The sequence below is a fragment of the Macrobrachium rosenbergii genome, chromosome 37 (genome assembly GCF_040412425.1).
Source record: "Macrobrachium rosenbergii isolate ZJJX-2024 chromosome 37, ASM4041242v1, whole genome shotgun sequence".
Lineage (NCBI taxonomy): Eukaryota > Metazoa > Arthropoda > Malacostraca > Decapoda > Palaemonidae > Macrobrachium > Macrobrachium rosenbergii.
Window position 1 is genome coordinate 29,845,187 of NC_089777.1, and position 23,041 is coordinate 29,868,227.

The window sequence follows — 23,041 nt, forward strand, 5'->3', positions numbered from 1 at the left end:
CCAAGCATAGACAATGTTACGACTAAAATCAAGGCAATGTAATTAAATGATTTTAAATTTTTTGGTATATTTATCTGAACACAATTTTTTCTACTGATACCTTTATTTTTACTGCACTGAACTACTACACAGTGTTACCTCAGGTTTTGGATAATCATTCCAGCCCGAGAAGAACCCTAAAAGAGTTCAGATGTCTGGTTAAACAAATCATTCATAACTAACTAACCTCAGGTTTTGGATAAACTGAATGAAAATAAGAGACAAATCCTTTAATATCATACTACACAAGAGACATACAGTAACCCCTTACCTTTGATAATCAATTTATCAAATGTAAAATTTCCTAGAACAGTATCACTTGAGGAAAGGGCTATCCTGTTTTCCAACTCTCTCTCTAAATTAAGGCCATCAACAAGACCATGCACCTGTCCAGAGAAAAAATGCTATCCTAATTACACATTCTATCAAATCTTGAGTAAACATTACTGCTCCTATACTAGTAATAAACATAGTTGGGGACAAGGGTTGTAGATGCTTGATGTAACATGGGCGGTTCACATTTCATAATCTTAGTTTGCTTATGCTTTTAAATTTTGATAATTCACACCTGGTTTTAAAACATGAAAAAAATTAATTTCATGGTTTTAAAACATGAAAAAAATTAATTTCATTCACACTTTTACATGTTTGCAGATAGCTAGAATGAATAAATTAAATACTCAATCAATTTCAGCTTAATATAATGTTCCACATCTATGAATGAGTGAAAGATAATTGTGTTGCCTGGTCACCATCTGTACCAAACAAGATCAATACCAGTGTCTAGGCATGCTGGAAATGATGAAATTACAGAACATACCTGCAGATTTTCTTTAATGTAGACAGGAGACAAAAAGTGCACATCTGCAACTCTGTCAGTTTGCAGCATGTTAACTAAATCTGAAATCCTTACATTACCAATGTTACCTGAAATAAAGCAAAGTATATAATTAAAAACTATCCATTATTTATTTATCCTATTAATGTATTAATGAATAACATATACCTAGATATTAAAAACATTGCATAAGAAATCACAAAAAATATATTCATAACACTTTTAAGTAAAGGAATACTTTGATTATCTACTACCCAGAGTTTAGTTGCCTATTCAGAGATTCAAACTAAGATGCGCTCCAGCTTTAAACCTCTATAAAGGCTCCTGTACTATGAAGTACACTGCCACTACGTCATTGGGGCTCAGGCATTAAATAAGGTTCAAGCTATAAAAAGCTGCTTCCAAGCCCAAACAACTGGTATTTCTCTTTGCTGGTCTATAGCAGAGGCTAAATGCTCTGCATTTTTAAAATTGTCCTCAGTGTTACAATACAGTAGTTCTCTGTATTCAAGTTTCCTCCATGGCTGCTACCTTGTGCATCCATCATAAATGTGCTGAGAAAATAAATTATTTGCCTACCCTGCATATCTCTCTCAGGTTCAGAAAATAGATTTTTTTTTTTACTTGACTAGCCATAAGGATCATTTATATAAACGTTATCCCTCAATTTTGTGAGAGCCTGTATCTGATCTCTAATGGCAGAGGGTTACTCAAGAAGATGGGGAAGAAGAATACCTACAAAATGCCTCATAGATGAAGTGGAAGAGGCAACGGTGTGCATGCAAAAGAATATAACTATTATTGACAAACTGTGTTAGAAGCTATGGTGAGAGCAATTAGAAATGAGTGTTAGAAATGAGTGTTAGAAATGTAGATATGAATGGTTTAGTGTAAAGACGTTCTAGAATTAGGGTATGTCATATCTTCATGGCTGTCTACTGTTTTTACACGTGTAGTAATGAAAGTAGTAAAGAAAGTTAAAAAAACTACTGGTCTCTTTATACACATGTACTGTAAAATATTATGGCTTCTGAATTATCAAAATAACAGTGATTTATAAAACTGTTTCACAGAAAATGGGAATTAAAGTTTAATTATTAACATTCATTCATTTAGCACCTTTATACCTTCTCATCCTACACTAACTCTTTTACATTAAATATTAATAGAGCATAAGGACCTTACTTAGACCTTCAAGCACAGTATACGGGCAATCCCTTGTTTACGGCAGGGGTTCCGTCTCTGGCAGCACACCGTAAGCCAAAAATCGCTGTAACCCGAAGCACCATAATTATAATGGGAATAAATAGCACTTACAGCACCCTAAGTTTGGGTAACGGTGCCGTAAGCCAGGGCTAACGGCACCATAAGTCCAGAACGACATAACCCGAACCTGACATAACCCAGGGACTGCCTATGTATATATTTTCATAATTTCAGTCTCTCTACTGCCTGTCAAAAGTACTCGTAATCTTTGGCTCTGGTTAATCATTAGCCTACCAGATACCTTAACTTCACATAACAGACCCAAGTGTAGCCACAAAATGCAGTAAGCATTATATGTATTATATCTAATGCAAACAGAATGCTAATGAAGATTTTCTAATCTTTGTCATAAAAAATAAACAGGATTGTGAATATCATTTAATCTACAACTTAAGAATTCTTGACACTTGCCTGTAACACTAAGATTACTTGTCCTAAATCCTTTTGTAAAGTTGACATTTCCTTGCACAAGATAGGTACCATTTATTGGTCTAACAGAGTTTGAAAGGACCCTTGATAAATTCATCCCATTTACCAGAAACCCCTTACTATCAAGGCCTTTGACTGAATCTGAGACAGTCAATCTCTCTGTGTCAATTGGATACTGGAAATCAAGCTGGCAATCAACAGTCTGTAAAATTGAGAGGGCAGCAATTAAGAATAGATAAAATTTCAGTAAATTATGCAATACAGGCAGTGCCCGGTTAACGGTAGGCTCGTTAATGGCGATCCAGTTTTATGGTGCTTGTCTAGCAATGAAAATCAGCAATTTTCGGCGCCAAAAATCACCGATTTCCACTTATCGGTGCCGATATTTGGGTATTGGCGCCAATAACCAAAAATCGGCACTTCAGCACCGATAAGCCCGAAAATCGGCAAAAAAGAGCCAGAAATCACCGATTTTCAGTTATCACACCCCCAGAATAGAACCCCGCCGATAACCGAGGACTGCCTGTAGTAAAAAGGAAAGAAATATTCTTTGAAAAAACTACTAGACAGATTTAACATTTCACCCAGTGGCCTAGCTAGATGTCTCACCTTAGGATGAGTGTGAGGGGAGATTCTTAATTTTCCACTTTCTGTCTTTCTGGTTTTATCTACATTTTTTTCATCACGTTAATCAATGGGATTTTACCACAAACACAAATTTTATGAATATGATATTCTTATTAGATGTATTGTTACCGTATATGATAAATGTATGCCTTAAATTTAGAAAATACCATAAGATCACTACTAACAAAATTTACTTTAAAATATTACAATTCTGTATTGACAACAGTTAATCTGATAACAGAATCTATAGCCAAAACTTGATAACCCAATGAGTGCTTATGACAACCCTAACACTGCCCATTTCTATTTATATTTTTATGAACACTGATTCTTACATAATAATCCCTACGAAGACAGACTCAGATCTAAAAATACATTTAGGTTTATATTTGGTATTAAAATTATTAATACATTTTTAACTGAAGTTCAGTTTAAAAGACGAGATTTTAATTTTGAAAAACGAAGAATTCCTGCTATTACTCTAACATGCCACTTGACATACGTATGGAATCTTAACCATGCAGGCAATTTTCTTGAACTGCAATTAATAGTGTGGAAGGTAGAGATTTTATTTTCAGCTGTGAAAATTTTGTAAATAAACTGATAATAAATTTCTGATATGGTTGCTCAAAAACTTAGAAAAATTTTTTAATTTATGAAGGTTCATACTATCATAACTTCAATAATGAGCTGAACTGCTTGATCAAGTTTTCTAATAGCTAATGTTGTGTATTTTGCATGTATGTATATATATCTACAGTATTCATACCATTTATTTTATTTATATTTATTCAACTACCTTGACTATCAGAACCCTTAGTATATATATTATGAAGGTACATTATGCATCCTAAAGACTATCAATATAGTTTGATCATGAGGGTTGTATTTAATTGTGATGCAGTATGTAATCAATTATTTGATAGTGATATTTTATATAAATATATTTAGATTTATTTAATAAATTTCATATTACAGGTGCTACAAGCAGCTATGGACTGCTGCTTGCTATACAACTATAGATGGTGGAAGATTGTAAATATAGACATGCCCCTCTGGTGCATTTAAGTTGTCAATCACTGACCAAACTTTTGCTGAATTCTTTAAATGTAATTCTCTGTAATAAAAATAAACCTACAAGCTTCATTTATAAGGTACATACTGTATAGTAATGAAGGCTATGTAAACATTCCTTGACATGAAACTAAACAAATATGAACAGTATTCAGAGTAACGAAAATAATGTTACCATTTTTTATGTTAACATTTAAATAAATTTCCTACACATATCCTCTAAGATGAAAAAGGTATCCCCATTCTTTGCAAGCACCATGAAAAAATATTTCTCAAAACAGTAACTATAAGACATTAAGCTTTTTAAAACTTACTATGTCCTCATCATCTCTCACTGAATTATTCAGTAATCTTGATACTCCAAAACCATAGCTTGACTCCGCAAAAAATTCATCTACAATAGCTTCATCACTAAAGGTAACCTTGCCTGTGTAAAAATAAAATCTGGTTACTGAACTTTATATTTTAACTATAAACTACAAAAAAGACAATAATATCGTATTAAAAATATTTAATAAAGATTTCAATAAAAGCTACTTGAATAGCAGCTGTTGTTGACACTCAGTTTACTTATAGTGCTTGTACAACTGACAATATCTTTATTGTAAAGCAGTTTTTCCAGAACCCACTTTAACAAAATTTACTTATGTATTTCCTATTATTAATTTTTTACACAAACCCATTACTTATAATCAGCTAAATTCATGGTAACCAATGACTAAAATGAATTAAGATGGCAGCCACAACTGTGTATGCCTAGGACAATCCTCAAGTCCGTAAATGCCATTACCATCAGAAACTGCAAGAAACGGCAATGTATGAGTTTTTTACTGGAAAAAAATCCATCTTTTCACAAGAAAATATAACTGTACATAAAATTAGCCATTGGGGCTTGTAGGATCTGCTCTGCGCTGAGGACTGACCCTCAGTACCAGTACCCTTGACTTTCACATAGATCCAACAATTGGTAATATTAAACATACCTAAATTTCAAATTGTCCATTCAACTTCTATCTAGGGACTCACTAATTATGTCTAACTACCCACGTGTCCCACCCATCAAAACAAGCAAGATACTACCGTATGATTACCATAAACATGCAACAACATCCAATTGGGTCAAACAATCAAGAAAGTTTTTGATCAGAAAATGTATCTTGTTTGTCAATGGTTAAAATCCTTTTCATTACTTGAACAGGTGTTGGCTGGGTTAAACAAAAGACAACAAGAATCTTGAAATACTTACAACAAAATAAACCCAAAATAGAGCCTGATGTAAATGCATTCCCCTTAAAACTGACTGCTCCTTAATACTAAAATTGTTCTTCTCTATGACTATATTTCTGGTAAGGTTATAAAACCAACTCCACCAAACAAAAATACAGTTTAGGCTTAAAATATACAAGTAAAATATAAAGTAATATAACACACATGAATGCAAAACCACCAAAACATAATTATAAGGGTAAGCTAAGACCAGCTAAGAGCAATTTATTATGAATTACATCAAGTACTACTGTACAGATATTGCAACGAGCATAAATATTATTATAAACCTGCATATTTTGTTCAATCAAATATCATACCTAAAATATCCTCATCTAATGACTTTGAAACAAGACTATGAACGAAGGACTCTGGATCAAACTGTTTTATTCCCAGACTCATTCCTGAATGCATTGTAACATTGCCAGTGACGTGAAGAAGATGATTGTTCATTGGAGAATAAAACGATATCCTATTCAGGCTGGTGGGGTAGCTCGTAACATTCAGCTGCAAAAGTACCATACATAAATATTACACTAGAAATTAACATAATGTTTATAACATCACTGTCCTACAATACTACTGCACACTTTTATCTCACATACCAATGTGGTCTGAAACTGTTACTGAACAGCAGTTTTCCTATTCACAGCCAACAAAAATGACAAAACTGCAATCAGTCTTGCATGTTCTAGAAATAAGATGTGGCTGTTTGGGAATTCACTAACTAGTACAAAATATAATTTAAGATGTAAACAAACAGTCTTATTTTCAGGTTTCCCTACTTATAATGTCAGCAATTTTATACCTCAAGTAGTCTACTGTGCTTCAGCAAACACTAACTCAACAGAAAATAAGGGCAGGTGCTGTGCGCTGCGATAAAATAGTTCCATAAGCAGAGAACATTCAATCTGAGCATAAATTTAGCAATTAACTTACACAGCCCATTTTACCTAAATTTTCCCTGAATCTAGAATGTCAGGTATTAGGGGTAAAAATAACAAGACATGGAAGTTGGTCTTCAATTATTCTATTTTAAATAAAAACTTTCAGAGTATAAATTTTTTTTTTTTTTTTTAACAAGCATCCTGGTACACCACTTTCAAAAGTAGAAGAAAGATCCCCTTTGTGCATACATCACTCAACGCCACTGGGGTGCAAGGTGAGACTGCTTCTGTCTTTTTAAATTCAAAATGATGCACTGCTGTTCATCCCAGGACCAAGTGATTAAAGTGATTATCAGATGACTTTTGCTGAGCTAGTCATGGTTTATCATTTCTCATCACCTTAATTTTGTCTCACCCTCTTAACATGATGTCTATTACTGAGTGACTGACTTGGTTTTTACCTTTCTCCTGGCAAGTGTTGTCACTGGGTTGAGAAAGCTGACCCTTCCATTGTTAGTGTATGGCAGTTCTGTTAATTTTAACATAATTCCATTAAGTAAGTAAATTTCAGCAATGTTGGTCACAGTCACTTTTTTGCCAATTTTGGATTCCTATGTAAAAAGTTTGGAGTTTTCCTCTTGCAGCATTTTATGGCTGTATAGAATGTTTATCCTCACCTTGCTTTTGTGGGGATTTTGTTTGGTTACGCCATAAATGTCCGCTTAACTGCTACTCCTTAACGATAACGCACACCTCTGGTTCTCTCCATTCTACCACAGCTAATTGCATGGTGCTGCACTGATGATTTAGTGGTAAGAACTGTACTGTTGAGTAATTCACTTTTTGCATTGAAATGGGCAGAAAGTTCTGTGGTTTTTCTGGCACCCTATGATAAGGACTCATTTACAGTGCCCAGCATGCAACAGGGATCCTGAATTCACTTGCAGTACGTGCAGGGACTGCCCACTTGAGTCAATGATATAAATATGCACAGTGCCATTATACAAGTAACTCTTCTGTTTTGGCTGCTGGAGAGTAACCAAATTTGTTTTGTCACTCTGTCACGGCAATTATCAAGTCCCTTGCATCCTTAGATGAAGTTTCCTCTGTCTTCCGTTACCATAAGGATCTGCCTCACCATAGTGGGCCTCACTGTTTTGATGCCCACAATATCCATACCATAGGAGTTCTCACCCTCAGGATGTTTCCTCTTTCCAATGTCTTTCAGCAACTCCTGGTTGAGATTTGCATGCCTTATCACCTGCTCCATATGCTTTCTCTACCTTCATGCCTCCTGTTCAACTCTCTCCCCAACCACCTGATCATGCCTTCTTTTCCTCTTCTTTTGGTTACTTCTTACCCAGTTTCTTGCCACTGTTGATTCTTCAATGCAATCCCCACCCCACTATCTAACGATTGACCTAATCACTCACAGAAAAAGGTGTCATGCTCAATACAAGCCCTGGACAATGTAACAAACAAGTTCCTTGTACTGTATATATCTTTACTAAATAATATTGCAGCAAAAATTCCTTTCAAAACATGAACTAGCTAAAGTTCCTTTCAAGACATATGCTACAGCATTTATTAAAAGTCAAAAGTTTAACAGCAATAATGTAAATTAAATATTTCAAGTTCACTAACACCACACTTACCTCAGTTATATTACATCCATTCAATATAGTTGTACTGGTAGATAAGCCTCCAGCAAATTCCACATTACTTTTGAAAGTGACATTCATTTGAGTATCAGCGAGTTTGTCAACCAACAAGAGATTACCAAGATCAATGCCATTAATGGCATTACTCTGTACTGTATCTGAAAGAAGATATAATAAGGCAATATTGTGGAAAAAATCACAGCACAGCAAAGCAACATTTCAGCACTTTCCGTACTGTATCACTATCCAAGTACACATTCAAAATTTTGTACTTAAATAAAAAAGTGATTTACAGTATTTTCCATCCTAAATCATGTTTTTCATTAACAATAATTAGTCTTGTCCTTTGCAATGGCTCTCCCAGCTGCTCCAACTTGCTAAACCCTGAAAGACAAAGACCCCACCATGCAAGCCCAAACCATGATCCATAATTCTGAAAGGAAGGGGGAGTGGAAAATGAGGGTATCAAGCAACAACAAAAAATTTATTCTAAATATGTATCATTTGTTCATTATGAACATAATCTTAAATAGCATCCTGTCAAGAGTTTTATATACTCAGTGGGCTTTGCAGAACCCTAGGTAAAGAACCCAAAATTAAAAAACCCATTCCTGCCAAAAGAACCAATGGAACTTCTTTCAACATGCAGGCCTTGTATGTAGAAAAGACCAAAAAGTAGGCTTCTACTAAGGTCCTCGGAACATAAGGCTTGTCAGTCCTCCTCTGTGTACTGAGACAACATGGGTCAATGTCAGTGAACTAATTCCTATACACACTGACAAGCACAAATTGATATTCATTCCGACTTTCCCCATTTGAAGATGGAATTCCACAAGGATACGTACTTAATGGCACCCTCTTTACACTAACAATAAATGACCCAAGTAGTCAAAATACCCTTCAGAACACAAAAATATTTACACTGACAATTTTGCTATTTACTACTCGGCATCAAACGTACATCACAAACAGATCAGTAATGCTATTATAAAACATACAAACAAGCCTCATCAATAGATTTTCGATTCCAACAGAAGAGACAACAGCAATTGTTTTATAAAAAAAGGTACAGTTGGAGACAAAGAAAAGACTGACATTAAAGATTAGAGATAATCAAAATACCCATCAGTCAAGCAAAAAATTTCCCAGGCTTAATTTCTGACACACCTATACTAGAAAGCCTAAATATAAACCTACATAACAGCCAAATGCAAAGATGCATCAAATTTGACAAAGAAATTACCTCACAAAAATTGGGACTTGACAAACTTGACACTACTGTAGAAGCAATTGTTATGTCTAGACTATGGATGTCAAATACAATTCAGACTCAGGTGCAAACCTTCACTCTAGCCCTATGAGAAAATCTATTGACTCAGTGGTCTGGTTAAACTGTATTTATCAAAAATAGTCTATTTCCATCACTTTATGAAAATAATTTTGTTCTTACCAGCATTAAGATTTCCCACAAATGTATAATAACCAGTTACGGTCTGATCACGTGACTTCGAGAGAATTACATCATACAAATCAATCACACTGATGTTATTAATTCTATCTGGAGCAAATTTTTTCTTCACTTCCATAGGCTGGAGAAAAGTCTTGACTCCATCAATCTTCCCACTAAAATTCCTTTGCACAACCTGAAACAGGTAATGAGAATAAAACTTTGTTCCATTCCCCCCCAACCAAAAAACACACATTACCAAATTTATGATACCAAATAATTTTATGTCTTTCCTACCTGTTTTAAAGGTATATTGAAAACAAAATCCCCACAGCCTTCATCTCTGCTGAAACTAATTCAATGAAAGAGACATCTAGTTGTGAGTCTTTCTTTAAAAGAAATCCATTCCAGTAGATAGCAAGAAGAGAATTACTAATCAAAATCTAAAAGACAGGCCTTAGGAAGATGCCCATGTTGATGACTGTTATGGTTGTGAACCTATTGTGTATTTTTGCCAAGAATTTTGGAAACCCTGAAGCAATCACTCGATCTGAATGCTTACCTAAGAGAGGTCATACGTAAAAAATTAATATCGTATTGTACATTAAATGAAAAACTATGGTAAACATTAATACTACATTTTTCCTCGAGGAAAAATACACAGATTTATTCCAAGTAAAATTATTATTGTACATCGTATTACGACACTTGAAGCAAGATGGTAACAAACATGAACTCAGATTGTAACAAAGGTTACATGAAAGAGATGCACATGTGAATTGCTGTGAGCACCTGATGAGGGTCCAATAAATGTGGGGTAAGACATGAAACACTAATCGCAGAAGTTCCAGTCGCTGCCCTACTAGGCATGGAGGTCTTTATTAGCTCATAATGTCTAACTAACCTTTTGAGAATCAGTTCATTTTATGTCTATAGTAAGATCCAAGCGCAATTAGCTTCCATATATAATGCTAATTGCTTCCTATTAAACAGTTAAAGACTCAAAGATCAGATGGTGTATCCCCCCAAAAAAGGAGACAATGTAACCTTAATAGTACACTGTTACTCTAAAGCTTCATAAATCTTTGTGATTACCTAAAACTGGATTTTTCAACTAGCTGAACCTAATGTTCAGTATTTCAGGACCATATACAACTGAGTTTGCATATGTGCACTACAGTATAAAGTACAATTTTGTGTGCTGTACTTACATTAAGAAGATGAGAAATCCAGTCCTTGTCATTAACTTGTGAAAATTCTGCTTTGCCAAGAAAGTCCAAGGTTTCGCTAACAACCATAGGACCCGTGATGTACTGTGTTCCAGATGATCTCTTTAAAGTATTTGATAATACTTCTTTCAAATCTATTCCATCAATTTTCCCATTAACAAAGACCTCATTAACTGAAATAAATGAGGTAATAAAACTGAAAGCTTCACACACAGAAAACTATTAGCTCATAAAATTGATAAAAAATATTATTATTATTATTATTATTATTATTATTATTATTATTATTATTATTATTATTATTATTATTAGTATTATTTAAAAGAATGGCACTCTGTATGCTGCTGAGCTTATATCTTGCCTTCTCAACTTTGCGTCTAAGTTTCTTCATTTCAACAGGTAAATTATAAAGCAGCTGCCCGAAGTTCATATGTTACCTGGCACATCGGTAGTTGCTTGCTAACACTGATGGAAGTGAATGGCATCCAGGGTACATGTAGGGACTATTTATACCAGAAAACAGGTTTAGAAAAGACCCCGGGGGAGGGGGGTGTGTGTGTGTTTTTGTTGGTCAGCCATAATCCCACGAGCTCTCCTAATGGCTGCCAGTCTGGCTGACCAATGGAAACACTGATTGTTTGCCAGCAGGGGATCTGCTCAAAGCTTGAGGAGGGGGGTGGCAGTATCGTTTTCTCAGGTGAGGCTTGCCCCTGAGACAACGATCCAACCGCTCTCCTCATTGAGCTGCAAGCAGAGCCTCCAAGGTGCCAAACAATCTATGCTACATTTTACTCAGGAAACTCTCCTCCTGCTGACCACTATCAGGAGGACAAGACACACCCCTGAGACAACAAACAGTCTCCCCGCCGCTAAACAATCAGCACCCGTATCAGTCTGCCAGACTCGCAGCCAATAAGAAAGCTCCGGGATTATGACCGACCAATGAAATATCGGCCACCCCTTCTTTTGCAACCCCATTTTCAGATAATAATAATAATAATATTTTTATTATTTATTATTATTATTTATTATTAGTTATTTTTATTATTAATTTTTATTATTAATTATTATTAAAATAATTATTAATTATTATTATTATTATTATTGAAGTAATTTAATCAGACCCCTGTGCTATATTATTTTTATCTCTAGAAAACTTGCCCAAACAATTTGCCTTTATGGTAGGGTTTACATTTTACTTAATAAATTATGGGTTAACTGAGAATGGAGATTCTGACAAAATTTACCTGATTTTTCCCAAACTTGACATTCATTGCCGATTATAACTTTAATTTTGCTATAAATATGTTGCTCAAACAAGTTTCAGTATAAGAATATCTGCTGTACAATATTATTTCCTTCCCTACTATCATATACTGGGTTCATATTCAGGTACCTCGAAAAGCTTGGCTGTCAGAAATGAAATGCTGAAATGCCCTACTTCAACAACAAAGGTCTCATGTCAAATTTTCTGAATAAGCAGAGTTGTAAAAGGAAAATAAACTCTATATGACTACATAAAATAATCACCAATTTGGGCACAATTACTCAAGAAAGTGTGTGTGTGTGTGTGTGTGTGTGTGTGTGTGTGTGTGTGTGTGTGTGTGTGTGTGTGTGTGTGTGTGTGTGTGTGTGTGTGTGTGTGTGTGTGTGTGTGTGTGTGTGTGTGTGTGTGTGTGTGTGTGTGTGTGTGTGTGTGTGTGTGTGTGTGTGTGTGTGTGTGTGTAAATGAAATGAATAGAGATTACTCTCAGATCTTACAAATTTTGTGAAATTACCAATACTCTGATTACAGATTCAATCACGTGTAAGAGAACAGGTAGCACACTGAAAACGCACTCAAGAGTAGTGGCAATAAACACATCTGCACTAAACTAGCTCCGATGGTCGATATGCAGCAAACTACACTAGACATATAAAAGTATTAAATTCTTAAGTAATTTGTATTTTTTCCTAATATACAAACCTACGCTTTCACATCAAGTAAGGAGTACTCGCGCTTGGAGCACTTCAGCTGTCACTGAATTGTCTGAAAAACTAAAATCCTATCCTCAGGCCTATGGTCACATGTGACCCTAGACTCATCCATTATAAAAAAAAAATCAAATTTTGATATAAAGTGCAGTTTCCTTACAAGGAAAGACACACACACTTCAAAAGAATGGGAGAAAGGTACAGAGCTTTGACAAGATGTTGTTATTTACCCTGGAAACAAAGAGGCTACTTTGCTAGGATAGCCAAGCAAGTATTGGTGGTGTTCACTTCAGCATCCACATGTATAGCACAATTAATGGACTATCCAGTCAAGTATGAAGTTTGGTTTTTACTTTTCTGGACTAAAAAATATCCAGTAAGTAACAAAATCTAATACCTTGGTCCATCTAGTAGAGGTACCAGTGTAGTTTGAACAGAAGATTAGTTATAATCAACTCAAAACATTCTTATAGAATAAAAAATGAATTTTTGACTGTTAATTTTACATTTGTCCTAACATGAAAAGAAAATAAACAAAAACAAAGCAAATTCAATTATTAAACAAAGCTTGCAATCTCTTGATAATTCAAGCTCTTCGTTGGGTGAGTCGGTAGAGCTGTGGACTGTCACTCGATAGGCCGGAGTTCAATTCCCGGGCCAGCTGATGAAGAGTTAGAGGAAATTTATTTCTGGTGATAGAAATTCATTTCTCACTTTAATGTGGTTTGGATTCCACAATAAGCTGTAGGTCCCATTGCTAAGTAACCAATTGGTTCTTTGCCACGTAAAATAAGTCTAATCCTTCGGGCCAGCCCTAGGAGAGCTGTTAATCAGCTCAGTGGTCTGGTAAAACTAAGGTATACTTAACTTTCTTTTTTCTTGATAATTCAACAAAATTATTTATGACAAACTTCACTACTCATGGAGCTTGCTCAAAGAATATGTTACTCAGTAAGAGGTCAAAATTGGAATGGAGTTAAGTCGGAAGAAGTGGGACAGCTTGGTGGGACAACACCAAAGGGAATAGAGAAATACATAAAAACAGAAAAATACTTTGCAACTGAGGGCCACAATGATGCTCTGCTCCACAGAACTATAACACTATCTACATACTGTAAGGGGTACAGCTTACAGTGAGTCTTGTGTAACACACTGGAGATAATACTGAATGGATTAGTGTCCCTTAAGCCATAGTTGCTTTGCATGTTGCTTTTTACCTGTCAAGCATGCTTGAAAGAGGGTCTACTCCCAACATCATCATCAAGTTTTCTGACGTTAAAAATTGAGATTTACATAGATTTCCCTAAAAACCTTGCAGATTTTCACTAGCACTAATAATAAAACTTACACTGTGATAACACCTGCAGTAATCAAGTAAGCTGTGCAGTTGGCAGTACCCAATCTACTTTGCACAAATGGCTTAGATTAAAGGAATTCTTAGGATTAAAGCAAAAATGTTTGAAAGTAGTATTGCACATGAAAAATGCAAAGGAGAACTACATTAAAGAAAGTCATTCTTCACTATTCTGCCACTCTCTCTTGGGGGTCAGCACCAATGATTGTTCCAAGACCCTTATAATATACAAATATTTTACAATAAACAAGTTTTCCATTTCCTATCTCCACATTGCTGAAAAAAGGACATCACAAATACATTGACAAAAGTTCTTACCATATAAATCCTTTATAAACAATATTGGGCTATTGATTACAGCATCTTCATCTTTATAAGCTATCTCATCAGTTGCTACCTTCACATTCAAGCCACTGAGTGTTTTCACAGAAAGCTTAGAGCCAGCTGTTAGAACTGATGCCTTGGAATGACCCAAAAGTGTCCAGTCTGAAAAACAAGGATGGAGAACTTGGTAATTATTCCTATAAAATATACTATGTGTACCAAGGAAGTATACATAGATCTGATTAGCCAAAGTCAAAAACACTTTGTACAATACATGGACAAATTAAAAAATACATAACTGCTATGCAGATACAAAAAGTGTGTAAATCATCATCAATGCCAGGCAACTCCACGGGCCACAGTGAAATTCCTGTGCCTCAACTACATAACACATGATTTACAGAGCCTGCTGTATATCTAAAGAAAAGGAACTCAAAATAAATATAAGAAAAACATAAGTAACTGGGACAATATGTAACAGGATGATATAACACTGGATGGAGAAAGCATTAATGAGGTCAAATCTTTCAAATATTTAGGAAAAATGATATTCAACACAGGTTCTCAACATGGAACTTTGTATGTGAATACACTACACAATCACAATGACAATCACAAGTCATCCCCCAGTATTCGCAGGGGATGCGTACCACACCTACCCATGAATACTGAAAATACGCAAATACAGAAACATCTTCTAAAAATGCTTATACCTGCCTATTTTAATAGTTCAAAACACCAAATATACCTTAAACTATCATCCTAAAACATTTAGTCATGAAAATAATATGAAAATACAGTAACTGCTCTATGAAAAAATCCGCGAATAGGTGAATTTTACGCTAATAACGTGGATATATGGATGTATGTTCACAGAAAAATCCAAGAATAAATGAGGCCGCAAATGCTGAACTGCGAATAAGTGAGGGTTAACTGTACCTTCAAAATCTCCTATACTTTTCTCACCACTCCTTGTACAAGCATTACACATGCATCAAAAACTCTTTGTTTGCTACAGGATCGCTCATTTACCTTTGTGTAGCAATCTCTTTCAACTTCACCCAGACTGTTGCTACTCTTACTTCTACTGTTATCTCAATGCTAGGTTTCACTTCAGTGTCCCCATGATAACAGAAACATTTGACCTATCAATGCCTGCCCTTCTACCATGTGGTGTTCCTCCTCCCCCTTCCCCCACTTGTTATTGCACACTTCGGGCATCATAATCTCTGAAAACTTAAATTTTGCTTCAATCATTGTCATTCTCGTGACATTAGTTACATTCAGTGAACAGTACAGACTTCACCCAAACCCTTCCTGCAGTATCCAGAAGGCCTCTTTCTTACCAAACTTAACCTTTGCTTCCTGTCTAGTTGTCACAAGCTTCCTTTGCTTATACTTTTCTTCAATCGCCCCCCCACCCCCTCTCCATTCCACTCTTCCTTCTTTAATACATTTCTACGACCTCTTCCTTTGATTCTGCTGTTAATATTTGGGCACCTGCATATAGCAGCTCCCTTGGACCCCCTTTTCTGCACTCCTTTGCAAATTCCTCCATCATCTTGATAAACAGTAATGTAAAATTTTAATAAATCTACTGGCATCTTCACTAGAGATCTTGTGTTTTGTCCTCCTGGTACTTCTGTTTTAATAAAGCCAACCTAATTCCTTTTCTGAGTGCTTTGCTAAACGTCCCCTCAGATCTATAAACATATGGTATACTCTTTTACTCTTTGTATAATACATTACTCCTCTGGCAGAACTCTGCCTTGTCATAATGACTGCCTCTGTTGCTGTTTTCTTTGGCATAAAGCCATGCCTGATAATTAAAAATTTTAAATCATTTTCTCAAAAAATTCCTCCACCACCTGTACCACCCTAACTTCACTTAAATCAAGCAAATATTGGATTATAATAAATTACTTTGAAATCTTAAAACTGCAAAATCCCATAGGAATACAGATTTCAATGTATATAAGACACTTACTATTAATTGTCTGAGATCGATCTAGGAACATCAAATCATCTGGAAATCTCCACTTATCAAGGAATTTAACTTCCAGATCACCATCAACTTTAAGCTTTTGAATTATCTGAAAAATATGAGGTAATAAGATAGTTTTCTGACAACATATAATACCAATTACACCCTGAAAACAAACCAAGAGTTGAACAAAAAATAAAACAACCACATGTCTAAATATATTGTCTATGATACTTGTCACCTGTAGAAACCTTGATTACAACATATACATGCACAGCTAAAACAAATTAGGATTTTAAAAAACCCTTGCAAACTTTAAAACCCCTTAAGACCCAGGAGAGGATGGTAAATGAATGGAAACAATGTTTACTAGCTGAAGTGGTAAATTCAAAAGCTTCCTTCCATTCATTATGAAAAAGATACCGAGTAAAGAGCTCATATGGCACCTGCCACAGCATTTCTGACTCCGACCCCTGATTTGAAACTATCTTAGAGCTTTGGGGTAAAAAAATTTTGGAATTAAAAATAACCAAATTAAAACAACCTAAAAACTGTTGTTAAAATAAAATTTATCAACGTCTATCTCCCTTTCTATTACATTAAAAAATAAAAAGTGTCATGCCACTATTTTATTGTAATGGCAGTTTTGTTAAAACTTTTAATAACATTTTTAACTATCAATATAAATAAGACACCATTTACAATATGAAGCTGGCATTGGAAAGATGAGATGTACTTTTCTAGTTTTCCCCCGGCAAAGTCATCACTCACTCTGTCAAGGTTACAATACCCCATTATGTTGTGCTTTTTGTAAGAAATGCTATCTGAACTGCATCTTTATCACCAATCATGTTTCTACATTCACATTAAAGGGTTAGATGTCCCATGAGCACCTTCATCTTCCCTCTGTTTCACTTTCTACCCACACATGCCAAGTCCTCCTCTATGTTTTCCCTCCACGAACTTTTGGGCTTTCCCACTGGGTAGCGTCTGCATATTCATCACTGCTCCTTTCTCCTTTTCATATTATAACTAAACTATCAAAATCTTTGAGATTTCCAATCCCCCTAGTTTTGAGCACAGTATCTTTACTAGCTTCACATTTGTAAAGCAATTCTCATGCAAACTTCAGCTATGACTTCTGAAATTATGTAGTATGTGTTCACTGTTGATTTTCCAGCAGCCTTGGTTCCAAAGCTATGCCAGAATGTGATTTTGCAAAACCACTTGGAAAATCACACAATGGTTGAAATACAAGCAAAACAGCTGCTGTTATCCGATTCAGTTATTAGCAAAACAGCAGTTTCTCATTCGGTTGTTTATGGCTGTACTGACGCATTTACGCAAGAGTATAACGTTACTTACAACAATACTTTTATCATTCTCTTTTACTTTTTTAACTAAAAGATGGGATAAAGAGATGGAGGAAAAGAAGTTGGTCTATTGAAATTTGGTCTCTCTAACTACCTGGTTGTAGGCCGCTGCCTGCACTGCATGAAACTTAAAAATATTTTCTAAATATTGTTGTATCGGTATTCACTGTTAACCCCATCGCAAAATCAAATTATCGTAAGGCAAATTATCATAACGCAAGCACTACCTGTATCAATAGACTGGTTTTATTTCAAGATCATATATGGAATAAAACATAGGCTGTGTGTGCTGGAAGGTATGATTTCTAATAACACTTTGTTTTTAATTATGGCACTTCAATTTACAAACTGCATTTGATCATCAAAGAGTACAGTACATCAAAATCAAAATGCTTACCCTCAAAAAATTATTATTCTGTCGTTCCACATTCTTAGCTTCAAAATTCAAATGCCTATTTATGTACCCATATCCAAAAAGAAATCTCTTAACCAAGATCTCTTTTAAACAATAAATTGCAAAGATGGTTTCATTGTTTTTGACACTTCCTAATTCCAACAAGTTTGACACACTTTACCAGCAGAAAATTCATTATTAGGGCATTATTTTATTCAAAAATTGATTGAATCTAATATGCTGAATAGAGTAATAAGACATAAATATTAAAGATAACATTTATCAAAAAAGTGTATGGAATCGACTTACCGTGTAACCCATCACATGATGGTTGCCAGTAAGAGTTACTGTATTGTTAGCAGTGTTTGATATGTCAGTCCCACCAATAGTATGTCCCTCTGTTACATCTAAGTTACCATTCACTGTTACATGGCCCTGTAACATGATAGTATTAAAGCTATCAATCAAAATATCAGTGTAGAAAAGAATTTTCAAAATGTTATCACTTTTGAAAAGAATCTTTAAAACCATATCAAAGTTGGATATCAAATTTTAAATTTAACAAATAAAACCAGTTTGAAAGTGATAAGCATGTCCTTTAACCATTATCAAACATAGAGTATCATAAGAGCTTTCCACAAGACAATGATCTATAAAAAAACATTTGGCTATGTGGGCCCTAAAATTTTTTATACCTCTATTTCCTTAATTCTTTTTTATCTAATGCAATACAACCAAAAATAAGGTCACTATAATTTGTCAAAACTACATCAACACCATTTCCAAAAATAATCTACTTACTAACCTTGAAATCAAACTGACCAAACAATGTCTGAGGTTTGTCAATGTTGAGATAGTCTGAGATAGCATTTCTGTTTATGCTATCTGCCAAAACAGCATCACTGCAAAATTAAAAATAGATAGGGGTTACAAAATTGTTTTTCAACCATCACAGAACTTGGTTACAACCTAGTATTACCAGTGCAATAATGTTCAAACTTAAAGGGAAAGAAGTTCAAATTAGAAAAAGATGGTAAACAGTATAGGGAAAAATTCAAGGTCTGTAAGTCCAGCTATGGGTGCATCACCCACACCCACAACCTTGAAATGAAAATAAAAGTACATATGTGGCAAAATCTGAAAATGGATATAGGATACATTATTGCACAGCTGGTTTCATATAATATAAGGGTAGGGGATTTAAGTCTAAACTACTTTCAACAGGAGGAGGATTGGACGCCATATCAATATAAAAAGAGATGCAGACAAACAGTCTCAGGCTTTTAATATTTATAAGGTCAAAGTCTACATCAAAGCATCATCCAGAAATATGGAAAACACACCCACTACAGTAATTCCTTAACTTCCCTACAGTGGATTCCAGGCCTACAAACTTGTTCTGATAAAGAAGAAAAGGAGACCAACTGTGCATGACCAGACATCCCCCAAGGAACCTCCCAGTAACTCACTCAGTCTCCCAAAGGAAGACAAGTGCAGGGAAGAGAGGAAGGCACTAAAATCTATGACTATCTGATTCTTATAACATTTTTCTGTGCTATGAAAACATCTTCATATAGAACTGTTACAACATAAAATTCTAGAATGACTACCTTGGATGGGAAAAAGTCAGACAAGAAGAGGAAAGAGAAAGGATGACATCAAGAACTGAAAACCCATCTCTCTCAGGCAGGCCCAGTTAAGAGTTAGCAGGAGCTTACAATCAACACAAAAGTGTCCAAGCATGCAGTAAAGCAATGGGTTATACTCTTCACAAAGAACAGACAGCAGGTACACTGCTTAATTGGTATATGGCATGACTACCAATATCTGGATAGGTACACTCCTAGTAAACCCAGCACACACAAGATCAGAATCAGGATGATGTTGATGGAACATGAAACACAATCCCCCGCCTTTAAAACATGGTCCACCACAAACATAACCCAACGAAAAAACAAAAGTATTTAAGAGTAATGTCACAAAGATAAAACTGTGAGGTGCTCTGGATGCACATGTGCCAGAATGGCAGCAAGCTCCATATTCAATTTCAAGGCCAGGGAAGAAGAGACTGTAAATACACTGCTTGCACTGATCTCTAGTTGAGAAAGGTCATCCTAAGGGACTGAGAGCAGGCTCCAGAGATAACACAATGAAGCCAACAGGAAACTGTATTCTACAACACCAGAGACTGACAACTTCCCCATGCAAATTAAGAGGTGAGAGGAGGCTGAATTAACTTCCTGAGCCAGCTGAAGTTATGCTACACATGCCCTCATATAGCATAGCAGTGCATCGTCACAAAAAATGGATGGCAAGCAGAACAAAGAAAGACATTGATGACTCGCACCTTTCTGAGGACTGAACCTCAGTAATAATCTCCTGACAAAGAAAATCCTTTTACTTGACTATGATACCTCCAGTGTTGGGGAACCCCTAATGATATGGAAGCAAAAATGCATGAAATGAATGTATATAAGAGAAACAAATCATAATATAACTGAAAAGGCTCCTTGTGAGGATGTCTCAACGTGTGCAGTTGGGCTTCTTTCCTTCTTGATTGGGAAATAAGGGTGCAGCTGGGATCCACTGTGTGATTAACAGCTCGTATGAAAAAGCAAAAATACCAACCTAAATACCACATCATCTAGCTGCACAGGTACTTCAATAACCTGAGGAACAGAACGTCGCCAAAACCTTTCTTCTATTCCTTCCAATGGAATGCCATTTATACTACTTGCCTTTACATCATGCAGTACCTTCATAAAAAAAGTATATACTTATTCATACAGTTAGCATATGGAATAGCTCACCATTCTATACTTGCAGAAAAACTGTTGCTGAAAAATTTATATATACAGTATAAAACATTAAATGAAAATAACAATATCTCATTTAAAATAGAAAATATACAATTTAGGCTGAAGGCCAAGCACTGGGACCTATGAGGTCATTCAAGGCTGAAAGAAAAACAGAGTAAAAGGTTACAAAGGTGTAACAGGAGGAAAATCTCGAAGTTGCACTAGGAAACAATTGTTAGAAGAGGGTGGAAAGTAAGATGGAAGAAAGAATATGAAAGGAGGTATAGTAAAAGGAATGAAAGGAGTTGCAGCTAAGGGTCGAAGGGTCACTGCAAAGAACCCTGAGTAATGCCTACAGTGCACTGCGCATCAGGTGCATTGATGGCACTACCCCCTACAGGTAATATCGCATATGGTACATGGTACAAGGTAAATTTTATACCATAACATTAACGAAACATGTTGGCATTATCAGTATTTTGGACGGTAGATTTTTTTCTCTAATTACTTGCCATTACAGTACAGTATATTTTCTCATTTTCAAATATATACATATGCGTAATTTTGGCTTTAACCCATAACACTGTCTAATGCTTGGTTTGCTTGCAAATACTGTAACATGTTTTAGATTGATTTACTTCCCCATCTGTTATTGTGTAACTTGAGTATCCCGCTAAATTACTTTAATAATGTAATACATACTACTGTACTCTTACTAATTTAATTTCTACTCTCTAATAACTTGAATTTGCAATAACAATGTAACAATGTCCCAAATACAGTAGTCAATTTTATTACAATAATTCTTAATTATCTTCATAAAATTTATAAGACAACCTGCATTCTTTTAAAAACGATTTTACAGTTACTGTATTCATAAAGGACTAACCAATTATGGTGTTATATCCTTCCATTTAAGCTCAATGAAGCCTTTCATCTTGTCTGAATGCTGTTCTGTATTATAAGTGTTTAATAATAATGGTAATTTATAATCACTGTTATAAGTTTTTAGTTTTTTTTACATCTGCTGTGCTGAACCACTCCAATTTTCTTTTTATGCAAGCTTTTACCACAAATCTTGATAGCTGTTATCAAGAAGCTGACATATACCATTTAATTCTACATTAACCATACCCCATATGTTATGGGGACTAGAACTGACTACCAAAAGGGTCTTCCCCAAATGGGGAGATTTTAAAGCTAATGGGTGCTTTTGTTTTGGTACTGTTAAGCAAATGACCTCTAATAAAGAACAAGGGTAACTGTAACATTTCCAAGGGAATTCATGCAGAAAATGTAGAGATTTCCCACCAAACTAACATACAAGAGGCTTTGGATCTATGGCAGGGTTTTTTCTCAAGAAGAAATCTCTGGGTACACATCCAGATACTGTATTGAGGCAATATACATAAATTACGTTCTATAAACCAAAATATGAGCATACTTACAGTCAGAGGATTTGTGAAATTTGAGCTTTCTTTAATCAATATAGTTTGAACCTGATCCTTCAGCTTTCTATCTAATTCTGAAATGTCATAGTGATTAATGCAGGTCCCATCAGCCATCAACACACCGCTATCACCGTACACTAAAACATCACTTGCAAAGCCAATATGACCTAAAAGGATAGAAAAACAACACACACTACAGTTACACAGCACAATAAATTACCAAGCAATAGTAAACTTGCAAATAACTTAGGCACGAAAATTAGTATACCAAGCCCCTGAGTGTTTTTCTCCCGATTTAAAAAAAAATTGTACACCTGGTATACATCCCAAAAAGATTCATCTAGTTAATTAAGGAACTATAGTTATTTATGGTATGCCACCTAGATATCCAATTTTCTTTATCTTTTTTTTTTTTTAAAGACATGGTATCACTGTCTGGGTGCCCATATATGTCAACTTGCAAATACATCAACTATTTCAAACTTCTGAATAACAGTAGAATATTTTTAAGTGTTATTAAAGTGCTTAAAACACTTTACTAATAAAATGTGTAAAATAAAAAACTAGTAAAATGGGACTGTTTAACCAGACCGCTAATCTAAAATCTTAAATCTTTCACAGTACTA

General features: G+C 35.1%; 1 protein-coding gene across 3 annotated transcripts in view; it reads right to left on the reverse strand.

Annotated features, from left to right (window-relative positions):
• LOC136825442 (uncharacterized) overlaps nucleotides 1-23,041 on the reverse strand; it is a 98,263-nt gene that overhangs the window by 20,103 nt on the left and 55,119 nt on the right. For all 3 annotated transcript variants that reach the window (XM_067081890.1, XM_067081889.1, XM_067081891.1), the window contains exons 18-31: nucleotides 22,413-22,582; nucleotides 20,795-20,922; nucleotides 18,972-19,068; nucleotides 18,476-18,601; nucleotides 16,403-16,508; nucleotides 14,410-14,577; nucleotides 10,746-10,936; nucleotides 9,538-9,730; nucleotides 8,082-8,245; nucleotides 5,860-6,046; nucleotides 4,588-4,700; nucleotides 2,555-2,774; nucleotides 860-966; nucleotides 311-425 (exon numbers count right to left, since the gene is read on the reverse strand). In XM_067081890.1, the coding sequence (XP_066937991.1) occupies nucleotides 311-425; nucleotides 860-966; nucleotides 2,555-2,774; nucleotides 4,588-4,700; nucleotides 5,860-6,046; nucleotides 8,082-8,245; nucleotides 9,538-9,730; nucleotides 10,746-10,936; nucleotides 14,410-14,577; nucleotides 16,403-16,508; nucleotides 18,476-18,601; nucleotides 18,972-19,068; nucleotides 20,795-20,922; nucleotides 22,413-22,582 (2,085 nt within the window). The remainder of the gene's footprint in view (nucleotides 1-310; nucleotides 426-859; nucleotides 967-2,554; nucleotides 2,775-4,587; nucleotides 4,701-5,859; nucleotides 6,047-8,081; nucleotides 8,246-9,537; nucleotides 9,731-10,745; nucleotides 10,937-14,409; nucleotides 14,578-16,402; nucleotides 16,509-18,475; nucleotides 18,602-18,971; nucleotides 19,069-20,794; nucleotides 20,923-22,412; nucleotides 22,583-23,041) is intronic.